The sequence below is a fragment of the Anser anser genome, assembly GCF_964211835.1.
Source record: "Anser anser genome assembly, chromosome: Z".
NCBI classification, from domain to species: domain Eukaryota; kingdom Metazoa; phylum Chordata; class Aves; order Anseriformes; family Anatidae; genus Anser; species Anser anser.
In genome coordinates this window covers 11,214,460-11,227,274 of record NC_139723.1, presented here as the reverse complement: position 1 = coordinate 11,227,274, position 12,815 = coordinate 11,214,460, and the positions used below count along the sequence as shown (strand labels likewise).

The window sequence follows — 12,815 nt, the reverse complement described above, 5'->3', positions numbered from 1 at the left end:
CCTTCAGCCCCCCCCCCCCCGAGTATTTATTCCTTTCCCTTTCTCAAAGCACATGCTCAGCACAACACCACTGCAGGTAGGAGTGCTGTGAGCAGTGAGATGTAGTGGCAGGAGTGGGTGAAAAAAACACAGTGTGGCCTGTGTTGTTTGTGCTTATGTGGGATGGGTTGGGATGGGATGGGATGGGATGGGATGGGATGGGATGGGATGGGATGGGATGGGATGGGATGGGATGGGATGGGATGGGATGGGGTGGAGCCCAGCTTGTGTCCCAGGGAGGGCAAGGGGATCTTGATCAGTGTTCCAGGCTTGCAGATGCACTGGGAAGGCGCATCAGCAGTTGGCTGCCCGAGGGATGGGTGCGCTGCTCGCTGGAGCTCCTTCACGGACATCACATGCTCTGTCTGTTTAAAAACTCTCAGGAGCAGAAATTGCAGCTGTACAGATAGATGTCCAATTAGGAACACTTTGGGAAGAAAAAAAGCCAATTGTTTTACCTCCCCAGTGTAAGCTTCCCATCCATTAGCAAGATCACCAGTGTAAATATTTTGTGTGCTTTGCTTTTAAATTGCTCAGGTCCCATATTTTATTTAACAGTGTAAACCATGCAGACAGTTGTTTCCATACAAAGATGAAGAAGAAGAAATAAAATCCAAGCTCCTTCAGCTGAAAGGAAACCCAACACAGCAAGAGACATTGTCAAGACTGTATAGGAGAAGGAGAAAAACTTGTGTCTCTTCTGCTGAGATCAGTGGTTAGCCACAGAGCTCTGGTCTGCATGGATTAGTCTCAATGAAAGGGATCATAGGTATGGATGGATACAAGGAAGAGTTTTTAATATTCATTAAAGAGTTGAGATGACAGTGAGATAAAAACAACAATAAGGTGAAGGATAACTCAAACAGAGGTTGTTTTCTACATATATTTTTCATATGTCTGGGCTACCAGGAAGTTGTGCTTGAAGTAACAGGTGAAAACAACCACAGTAGCTAAGCTGAACAGCTGGGGGTTATTTTTCATTATTTTTGGGAAGTCTACATCAGGTTTCAGAGCTCTTCAAGACATTGTGAGAGTGATACCTCTGTGCAATTATTCATCATTTCACTTGTGGAGGGATTAAGCGCCATAAGGAGAACCAACAGCGAGCATCTGCCAGCGGCTGCTGCGGGGGAGAGAGGAAGGATGAGGGGACTGGACTGTCCCTGTGGGTACATGCTGGCACAGCACAGGGACACAGCTTGCTGATAGGATGCCACAACGTGGGCATACGTGGTCCCCAGAATGGTGTCCTGGCCTGGAAACAGGTTGCCCAGGTAGGCCACGGGATCTCCATCCTGGGCCAGAGTCCAAATGCAATGGGATGGGATCAACCTGCTCCTGCTGGTGAGGGCACGAGTAGACTTGTGGGGTCCTCTCACACATGAATTACTGTACAACTCTGTGAGATTTTCTCTTTTTCCCAGAGAGTTTTGGAGCTGGAGTAAGAAATAGCTTTAAGCTAGCCAAAGTATCTGGACACTCAACCTGGTGTGGTTGCATGGAAATTAAATAGGAGCCTCTTTTACAAACACACGCATGAAAACAGTTAGATCATGCTGTTACCTCCTGGAGCCAGAAACTTAGGTATTCTTTGGCTTTCCCTGTGAGTACTCATTCCATGCTTTCAAAAGAATCAAAGCAGAGATTTGAGAGATAATAATATAATATAAACAACAAACATACAAACAAATAAAACCAAAATCAAATGAATTTCTTTTGCAATAGTTCATAATCTGAGGTTTTGAAAATTGGCAACCATCTTCTTCCAAATAGTCTTTGCAAGTTATCATCATTACTACACAACCCCAGTTGCTTTTACTATTATATTCTGAAAGAATAGTTTCCTCTCTGCATTCAGTCTGTCCTCAGCTCCAGTTTATCACTCCTTCCCACATACACACATCAGTCAAGAGACAAAAAGAAAAGCTATTTTTCAGGGTTTCCTTTCTTTTCTGGTTTAAGGGTTCTTAAGTTCATTGTTTCGAAAAGCCGAATTTGGGTCATGTGAATTCATTCTTGAGCACGTATCAGTCCATTAGGAAGAGCTGGAACTGAAGCAAGATGTAAACATCCTCTAGCTACTTTGACACAGTCTGGCTGAAACAAAAACTGCTGGCGTGGCCATGACCTGCTCTGAGGGCACTGTTCCTGGTGGAAAACTGAGTGCCAGTTCAGTGGGTTTCAAGGAAATTCTGCCTTTAGGGGGACAGTTATGTGGTCATCCCAGAATAACTCCTCTCCACTTTGAACTTCACCTCAAACTACCATTCATTTTTCTTAAATGATGTGTTATTAGAGACCTTAAAGCAGCAAAATTACCATATTTTCAGCTATGTGGCAATGGCATGTAAGCAGATAAGAAAAGTGAGCTAAAGGACTAAAGTTTTCACCCCTTTGAGGTAGTCAACTTTTGTAGTTGATCTGGAGAAAATATTGCATTATGGCTTAAAGATTTTATTTGGGGATAAAAATTTTTGCTTTCTGACTACTTGAAAGAAAACACATAGGGATTTTTGAAATCCCTCCTTTCCAAACACTATTTCCCTGTAAGGACACCTTGCAGCTTCATACCCTATGAGCAATTCAGAAATAGCAAGAGCCCCAGCTCCTTAGACTACACAGTCCTATTCCCACTCCCATTTTTGCCTAATGAATCTGGATTTCTTTTCTGCGTGATAAAAGAGACTAGCAGAGAGGCACAGCCTCTTGCTTCTCAGCTTGAAGCCTGGTGGGAGGTGAGCTCTCCAGGGATGTAGGATGTAGCCAGTCCAAAGATGCTGATGCACAGAAGGGGCTGAACAAGGGTCCCCAATGCTCTGCAAGTGAAAATTTCTCTCTGAATTAGCTCTCAGTCTCTCCATGCTCCAGAATCATGAATGGAAAATGGAGATGGCAGGAACTTCCAGCCTCACAGAGATGCAGGGGGCTCCAGCATGTTAAAATAGAGGAACAGCCTGGGGCTACCACAGCAGACACCACATACCATAAAGAGTGCTTGACTATTAATAAGAAGAGGATCTGGGGGCTATTGCACTGTCCCTGTAGAGAACAGAGACTGTCCATTGCATCATCAAATATTTATTTTGTCTGTGTGTGTGTGTATTTGGCTGAGCTACTATTCATTCTAAGGGTTAATTCACTTGAAATTCATTAAGGGATTAATCATAAAGGAACAACAAGATTCCTTCATTTGCAAAAGTTATCTCTGTTTTTCCACACTGTTGCATTTGTGTGTGTGTATATATATATCTCCCTATATATGGTTAGATACATCTATTTATATTCTCTGACAGCATTTATTTTGGGGCTAGAATAAAATGAAGATAACAATGCAATTGTGGAAGAATCAAATTAAAATGTATTTTTAGATAAGATAGTTTCAGCTAACACCATATCTTAGCATAATATCTATAACATAAAAAGGCTTTCTTTTACTTCAAAGTAAAGGTATAATTATGTTATAGATTAAGTGTTCACGAACTGCAGTCTTTAAGAAATAGCTGTTAACAGAAAAAGGTCCCTCACATTTAAAACACTCCAGAAATAAAATAATTGCAGCAAATGGATTTATTGTAATAGTAAAGTAGCAGCAGATAAGTATTTTTTTTCATTCAATTAGGAGGTTTTGTGCTGTTTATTTTATTACCAGCCACCACCAAACAGAGCTACAGTAAATGATTACAGAAATTGTGTTCAATTAACTACAGAGGAAGCCAGTTCTACCCTGGTATTTATTTGAAATAGTGAACACCGCCATTAGAAGTGGCCCTCTTCAGTTCTGCCTAGCTGAACAAGCTCTTGCAAGCAGTTTTTGCTCACAAATCCTATCTCCAGTGTAACCATTCAACCAAGATCAACTGTTCTCTTCCTGAAGAGAACGCATCATGTTGATAGATACTGTGTTTTCATGTGGGGAATTTTGCCCACATTTCTGATTACGAACAGCAGTGCAAGAAGCTGGAAGCACCTCCAGTTCCCATGGACCTGGCAAGGTATGTTTGTAAGGGCAAGGCCAATGAGCTGCTGAAGCATGAAGTTTAAAGTCTACCTACTGTTAAAAACAAAACGAAACACACCCTGTGTCACATGAAAGAGGATTATTTTAGTATCAAAGATTAAAGTAGATGAGAGGAAAGGAGGGATTTTGTAAATATCCTCTTATTAGAGCAAATTGGCACTTTTTCTGTCTCAAAAAAAACAGGGCTTCAAATTACCTTTATGCTTTTGCCATCACGAAGAGCTTTTTCAACAAGGTATTTGATTGTAAACTAGACAAATACACCTCCTGTATTCAAAGGAGCACCCAGAAGGCCCAGCACCACCATTTGGATACTCTGTGCCTACCAAAATCCCTACTTACTAGAAATTCAGACAAGAGGATAAATGGCTTTCAGTGTCATCAAAGAGGGCATTCAGTCTTTGGAGTCTACACTGCACCAGGCTCTCTCCTAGTCCAGGCTTCACATGTTATTAAACAAGAAGCTCATACAAATAATTAATACTTGAGTCATGTTTTTGTCCTCATGGACAAAAAATTAATACTCAAGTCATGCTTTTGTCCTCCATTGGCCTAATTCTAAAGAGTCTTTGGAAAATATGTTGTCGAATGCCTCATCCATGTTCAAGGTAGTGCTGGCTGGGCTGTTCTGCCTAAGACAAGAGGGCAGCCACAGATCACTTGTTTTCAGCTAGGTATGCAACAAAGGGAAAACAAATGAACCGGTAGAAGAGTAAGTCATCTATCTTGCCAGGGGACTAGTTGGCATCAGCAATTTGAACACCATAGGTAATCCAACATAAACATTTGTAATAAACTATTTCTATTAGATAGTTTCCCTATGTGTCTGAAATTAGCAGAACCCCTGTAGTTTTTAGAACCTTTATTAGGTAACCAAACATACTATTTTACACAGTGCATTTTAAGAGAAAATAGCCCTAGCAGCACAGAAAAATGAACTAAATCCATTGAATTCTGACACAAATGTCTTTGGGTGAACTCAAGCTGTTACACTTGCAGGATCAACCCAGATACTACAGACACAGGATTAACCCAGATATTAGTTTCAAAGGCTTCTCCACAGCTGATTTTAATGAACGCTGATGCAAAGTCCTTATGCTTTACACTGACATTAACAATTTCACAGCATTTTAAGTAAATGCAAGGGCATCCTAGGCAAGCCTGGTCTTTTTGACCTGGATTTATGTGTTGCACTGAATTAGTTGCAATCCACACAATTCAGGAAAAAAACCACGCTTTTTCTAGCTATTCTGAAGAAATATGTATGCACTTATTTTGGGCTTTTCCTCTGGTGATAAGTGATGACACTGAATGGAGGGGTGGAGGAGCTCCTGTTATGCCCTGATGCTCATCCTCATACCCAGGATTACAGTCCTTAAGTCTGGCCATGCTTTTAGCTGAGGAAGATGCCATTTCAGATGTTGGTGCCCTGATCTACCCTTTGCTTCCTGTGTGATTATTGTTGTTCCAGGCTGTGAGCTAACTAATAAAGGAAAATAGTTAATTTTATGTGTGCCACTCAAGAAATCTGTGCAGCGACCCTGAGCCTCAGCTGGCAATAACCAGCATAGCAGGGCTGGAGCCAGCTCCAGCTTACACCAGCCCAGGGCCTGACCCCGCTGCACCACTGCGTAGGGTTGGCTTTTCCCTGAGGAGGATGATAAAATACAGTTTAGCAGCAGCTATATCACAAAAAATCTGATGAAACAGAGCAATTGACAGAACTGGCTTCCCAAAGGGTTCTGCTTAAAGAATTTCATGAAAAAGCATAATTCAGTTAGCTTGGAAACAGTTAATGTGATAAAGGAAGCACCCAGCTTTGCAGCAAAAAGAAAGCAAGCATCTTGGAGGCACTGGAAAGGCATTGTACTGCCCTGCTGCATCAGCCTGTGGTCGTCAGAAGAAATCCTCCCTTGCCTGTGGTCCGTGGCAGCCTGAATGAGAGGGCAACTCCTGTTGCCCCAGAGAAATGCTACTGTGTTATTGACTGATGGCACCAGAGACAACATGTGACATCTGTAGATTCACGGTGAACCTGCAGGAGCATTTACATGGGCAGCAATCAATTACCTCAGCTTAAATGCATCGTGTTTGCCAGAAAATTATGTATAGATTATGGAACATGATTGCAGGGTTTTGGAGAGGCAGGAGAAGGATCCTGCCCGTGGCAGTAACTGGAAGCCTGATCGTCCAGTGCAGGCATGGGCAAAGGAGGCGTTTGGCATGGCACCTCCCCAAGCAGGTGTACTGCACACATATTATGGCACAAGCAACCTATATATATAAATATATAAATATATATATTTTAAATCACAGCCCAGCTCGCTGCAAGGAAAAGCTGTCCAGTCCTGATCATCTTTCTGAGATATTTTAATTACTGGATTCCTCAGGCTCCCCTAACGAACCAATAATCTCATAAGATTCGACCCACAAACGCGCTCTGGTTAAAAAAAGATCACACGTACATTTCTGTTCTCCTCTTTGCTGCACAAAATGTAAAGACAAACTGCTACTGGCAGGAAGGGTAAATGATAGAAATAACCAGGATGCCTCTCAGTTGGTGCTCTCTGCAGCTGTCATGGAGTCCAGCAGGAGTGGGGGCTGCTCAGCACCCTGTTAAAGAGGTTCCTCTCTGTGTAGGCACACACATACGCATCAGCATCCTCCATGCGTGTGCATCCTGCCCATTTTATTCTGGCACATATGCCTAACAACTTCATCCTACAATTAATGCTCTGCACACACACAGGCGTGCACAACGACACCCCCCCCCCGCAAAGCACACACACGCACAAAACCTAACGACAGGCACCAGCACAATTTAGCGCAGCTTTGCAGGCAGAAAAGTGCTCACCGAAGCCATGCAGTGCGTGCCCAACCCACGGCGACCGGAGTCTTATCGTTATGTATAATAAACAACACTGCTCCACATTAGCAGCACAGTGCCCACACCCTCCCGACCCCATCCCTGCAGCACGGTCCTGTGCACGAAGCAAGCACAGGGAGCGACGAGCAGGCAGGGTATGAGCGCTGCAGGAGACAGGCTCTGGCAGCGAGAGCTGCTTCATGTCGGGGTGGGCTCTCCCCAGCTTTCAGGCGTGTGATCTGCATGTCTAATAATGGGCAGATTTAGTCAATCCATCCTTTCTGGCGTCAGTCCCTTACCTTGAAATGCTGCAGCTGAAGTATCTGGTCCTCAAGCTGTTGTCTCTTGCCCTCTATTTCTGTCTGCCTTTTCCTTTTTTCCTTGGAAAAATAATTTCAGAGAGAGAGAGAGAGAGAGGTCGTCAGAGAAATGGAGGATTTAATGGTGGCGGATTCACAGGAGCATGCAGGCAGCCACACACATCTGTGCAGATGCCACTAGTCCCATTTCACCTGCTCTCTGCCCGCTGGGAGGGTGCCAGCTCCGGTCCAGCCAGTCGCTCACCGGCAGGAGAAATTCTCCTCACTGGCTGACGGCAGCCGGAGCAGCAACAGCGTGCACAGTCCCAGAGGAGGGGAGAACACAGGCATCACAGCTCAGAGGGAAGTTAAAGGGACACAGATGCTCTTTCTCGTGCCAGACCCCGGGGCAGGGATGGGGACCGCCACGTGATGGTAAAGCCACACGAGGTTGGAGGGGCATCACCCATGGAGGGAGGTGGGCTACAGGTGGAGATGTCCCCTCGGGGCAGGTGCTGAGGCTCTCCCCAGGCTTGTGGGGAGGACGTGTTTTGGTTGGATTGCACAGGGCTGATCTGAGGTGAAAATGGGGTGTGTAGGCTGCTTGGTTTGTTTGGGATTCAGAGCATCACTGCACAGGAGCTGATGGCCTGTAAGGCTCCCAGTGGCCAGGCTGGCCACATAGTGTGCCAGCAACTGGTGGTTCTCAAGGTCACCTCCACAAACATTTTCATCAACCTGTGCTCAGCAGCAGGCTGTCCCAGATCTTTTAGGAGAGGAACTATTTGCTCTCCTCATCTTCCACCCCTTCCTGTTACGGAGCACCAACCAGTTGCCTTGCCCAAGTTTTCTGTGCCCGGCGGGGAGCATTGCTCCTCACCCTTCCCTAGCCTGGATCAGGTTCCCCTTCCCACAGGTGTTTTCTCATGTTAAATTTTCTAGCCAAGACAGAAATACCAAACACAGGCAGGCCACGCCAAAACCACACCAGCCACAGCATTTACTGGAACAACAGTTTTCAACTTTTACTTATAGAAAGCATGTTTTTGTTATTTAAATATTTCAGCAGCTGCAAGGTTGGACTGGAAGACATCTGGGGATTCCTTCAGTCCCAAAAGTCATTTCTTTGTTCCATTTCTGGGTGTCCTACTGGGAATTCTCCACTTTCTAGGGATTTCATACCTTTGTGTCTCATTCTCAGGGGGCATAAAGGAAGATGCTCTTTAAGCACAAATAATTTGTGTTTATATTGGATCTCAAACCAGGGATTTTAAGTGAAAGCACAACATTTGCAAAGAAGATAAAAAAAACATTTTTTAAACCAGGTTCACTCAAAATAGAGTCAGATAGCTGCCTGGACCACTCCTATTGAAAAGTGAGACATGGGAACTGGTAAGGGGAAGGCTGGATTAACGAACCCTGGAGAGGCAAAGAAGCCAAATGCTGCATACGTCAAGAAGTTCTGCAACACACTGCATGTTCTTTTACGCTGATTGTGTATCCAGATCTACACATACACACACACACACACAGAGCTGTCTGAGGGACATAAGAATATTTCCGCTGAACAAAAATATTCTGCTAAAGTTGTTTCGGAAAAGGAAAACTGGCTTTTTGGATAACTAAAATATCACAAATGGACACTGTCTTAATCTGAAAATGACATCTTGCTGTTCTGTGCATGCAGAAGACAATTTGCATTGAGCACATGCAGGCATAAAAATTTATGCATGCACCTTTAAAAATCGGTCTTTATATAAAATTAATAGCCTGTGGAACATTTCTCCTATCGCTCCTCCAATCCTATCCTATCTCCCCTCTGTGTTTTTGAATAGAGCAGGATATTGCATGGAGCAGGATATTGCATGGAGCAGGATATTGCATGGCTCTGGGGCTAAAAAAAAACAACACAGCATTCTTCAGGGCTCTCTCTTGTTGTTGTTTTTGGTTACTCTTTTTTTTTTTTTTTTGGGCATGCAATATTAACAGTGTACTTTGGGGAGCAAAAAAACTTAAAAGTCTGTTTTCTGCTATTTCCCAAAATAGCTGGTCAGCCATGGACCTGAATAAAGTGGTTATAAAAGCTGTTCCCATTAATGGCCTAATATTCTCACAATAAGGATAATTCTCTCCTGCTTGTGCTAAGGTGAGCAGACTGACATAATGCTTGGATCTGATGTATGCAGGCATTAAAAACGTGCATCAGATGCAGCATAGGCCAGCATAAGGCACCTACATCTTCACAATTAACTGACCTACATTTCTATGTGTTTGTTGATAGGCATATATATGCGTGTGCGTCTTCTACCCTTTATAAAAGCCCTCCTGCTCAAATACATGACAAAAATCACCACTGTACTTTCTCTCACTGGCTGTGTCATGCCTTATAATGGATGTGACAAGACAGCCTAATAAAACATAGATGGAATCTTCTTTGTGAGAAAGGGAAAGCACTTAGAGTATTTTCCCTGTAGGCATCAACACAGCAGGCACTAAAATACTTGAACTACTTACTAACTAGTGGGCTTCCATGGAGTTAAATTGGAATATTGCTCACATTTCCATTTTACTGGCTCTCAGTCAGCCTGACCACACACTTCCACCCTCTCATTTTGCACCATGACAGAAAAAGTGATTTTTTGTCTTCTGAAGATTGCATGAACTGCAGTACGGGTAATTAGCTGTCAGGACTTTTCACCTTCAGGTGGCTTGGTCACATTCAGTCTGGGTTTCTCCCAGTCACTGAAGGCTGTGTGTACACACATTCCTAATTTATACAGGCATGTTCTGAAAAGATGTGGTAAAAGACTGGACAGGCCAACAAAAATCCCACAAAAATCAGCATCAAGGATTTTAGGTATTCAGTAGGTGAATTAAGTTCTCATTCAGGACTTTACTGAAAGCATGAGGATGTAAAGCACCTGCTTAAACTGAGTATTCGCCATAGCAGTTTGGTACTTTTCTATGTTGAAGCCTGTAAAGTAAATGTTCCTCCTTATTCTAGCCATCTGTTGAAGATTATATAATGTAGTGTAATATAATGTAAGGTAATGTACTGTACTGTAATATAATATAATTAATATAATGTAATTAATATTATATTATATTATATTATATTATATTATATTATATTATATTATATTATATATATATATACATATTTCCCAAGCAGGCCTATTGATTTATTAAGGTTCTTATCACCAACAAAATAAAGTGATCACCTTAAACGAATAGGTTCACTCCACACAGCTCTGTTTCAACACGTCCTCTCTGACAATACAAGGAATATCCCACCATTGCTTCAGCTAGGTATTGATGCTCATCTCCCCCAAGAAGTGACCCAATCTGGAGTACAGGAGGTTCCCTCTGAACACCAGGTGTTCTTTACAGTGCAGGTGACAGAGCACTGGCACAAGTTGCCCAGAGCCTCTGGACTGTCCCTCCTTGGAGATCCTCAAAACCATCAGGCTATGGGCCTGGCAGCCTGCTCTGGGTAGCCCTGCCTGAGCAGGGAATGGACCAGGTGGACCCAGAGGTCACTGCCAGCCTCAGCCTTTCTCTCATTCTGCATCTGAAGCCAAGCCATGAATCTCTGTGACTGCTATTCTGTGATGGGGTTGATTAGCTTTACCTACACCGATGAGCACCAAAGCCACATTTCACTCTGCTGCAGAAAACGAGGGTCTTTCAAAGGTTTCCCACTATCATTACACCTCATGACCTCCAGTCCCTTATGTTTCACAGCAGCAGGTTCAGTTTTGACAAAAACTACCTGAAAACCCAAGTGAAGCTTGAAAGACAGGAGGGAGAGATGGCTAGGCGTGATCTGAGGTTGAGGGAGACACCCACCTGAATCCCAAGCAAGCCAGAGGACTGGATGTTGTACAGTTCCTACACATTTTGAGGATGCTACTGAAAACCATAGGTTAGGATATCACTTGTGCACACCCATTCTGTGGACATCAAGGCATGTTTTTTTTTTTTTTTTCCCCCAGGAAAAAAAAACGAGGCTTAAAATAGGTGGAGAAAACAGGCACAGAAGCCAGTTTTACTGTGAATATAGTAGGTTTAGCAGAAAAGATTTATATCTTTCTGAGGTGTTCTGCTTTTGTAAGAATATAAACTCTCCACTTGGAGCGTTACCTTTCCAAAATGGTAGAGTGATGTCCATGAGTAAAACAAGATTCTAAATTTATGTCTTTCCCTTCATCAAAAGTGCTAGGAAAATGAGAAAGTGAAAGTATTTTATTTTACCTTTTATTTTATTTATTTATTTATTTTTTACTCACAAACCCAAATGGTGGGAAAGGAACATAGGTCAAAGGGCAAGCTGACTCACATCTTGAAATCTACTTAATGAAAAATGAGATTTGTATTCAAGAGTTCACATGTGATGCCAAAAGTAGAACATGGAAAATATAAATGTATTTCCCTTTATGAGAGGCCTGTTTTTGGAAAGAAAACAATTGCTGCACAGCGCTAAATTTGGCCAGTGCCACTTTCCATATCGCTAAAAAAGAAAGAACATCAGACAGTTAGTAAGCAAAGATCCCATCTAGCTTGAAGAGAAAGAGTTGTCTGGAGGATGAAATGGAGATGTATAAAACCGTGAGTGGCATGGAAACCACGAGTGGACATCTACTGCTCACCCTGTAAGACAGAAAGGGACATCCGTGAAGCTGGAGGGGGCAGGTTCAAAGTCAAGGCATCGGTCTGCAGTGGAAATCCCCATCTCAGGGTGCTGTGGGTGCTGGGAGATGCTGGGGGCTCCACTGGAGCCTGGTCACAGACAGAGAAAAGGGATACTGTGAAGGATGCCACATAAACTGAGTTGCATCTGGTTCAGGAAGCCCCTGGACCAGAGATGGTTTTGAGGATGAAAAGGTACTTTGGAAGTTTTCATATACCCGTCCCTCTAGTGCACATGTTAACACCATCCGTTTTACAGCCCTGTCAGAAATGGGATGCAGGAGTTTTTGTCTGATTCAGGACAGCTGCTCTCATGTTACAGTTGATCAAAATAATTTAGAGTTTAGTGTCAGACTTGTCAAACCATTCCAGTCAAAAAAAAGTAAAATCAAAGCAAACATAAGACCTTGAAAAAAAAACACCACATTATACCAAAATGCTTCCCTTTGACAGCGCAGTCACAGAATAATTCAGTTTTCCATTGCAATGTCATTTTTTGTTGTTGTTCAGAAATTTGCTTGCACAGGGTGTGAAGGGATACAGAGATTATGTAGCTTGCAGACTGGTAGCTGTCTGAGTAGAAGCATGCACCTCCAAAGCCATGTTAATCCTTGGGGCGATGGGGCCTTGGTGAAGTCCTCCACTCCACTTGCGCTGGCAGAAACACCTGTTTTCTCTGGTCTCCAGCCAGCTCAGATACGTGCTGAAAGCGCTCCACAGAAACTAAGTGCTGTTTGATTGACCTCACTGGGGAAACATGCCCAGAGCCAAGAGCAGGCTAAGGATTACAGTGCAAGCGAGGTAGAAAAATGGATGGAAAAACGACTGAACGTAAATCGGAACATAAATCGGTGAACACGGATTGTGTGCTGGATGCTGTGACCACAGAGGGGACGGGCAGGGC

General features: G+C 43.3%; 1 protein-coding gene across 9 annotated transcripts in view; it reads right to left on the bottom strand.

Annotated features, from left to right (window-relative positions):
* PALM2AKAP2 (PALM2 and AKAP2 fusion) overlaps positions 1-12,815 on the bottom strand; it is a 258,689-nt gene that overhangs the window by 206,109 nt on the left and 39,765 nt on the right. For all 9 annotated transcript variants that reach the window (XM_083818094.1, XM_083818089.1, XM_083818095.1 and 6 more), the window contains exon 2: positions 7,223-7,303. In XM_083818094.1, coding sequence (XP_083674220.1) covers positions 7,223-7,303 — 81 coding nt within the window. The remainder of the gene's footprint in view (positions 1-7,222; positions 7,304-12,815) is intronic.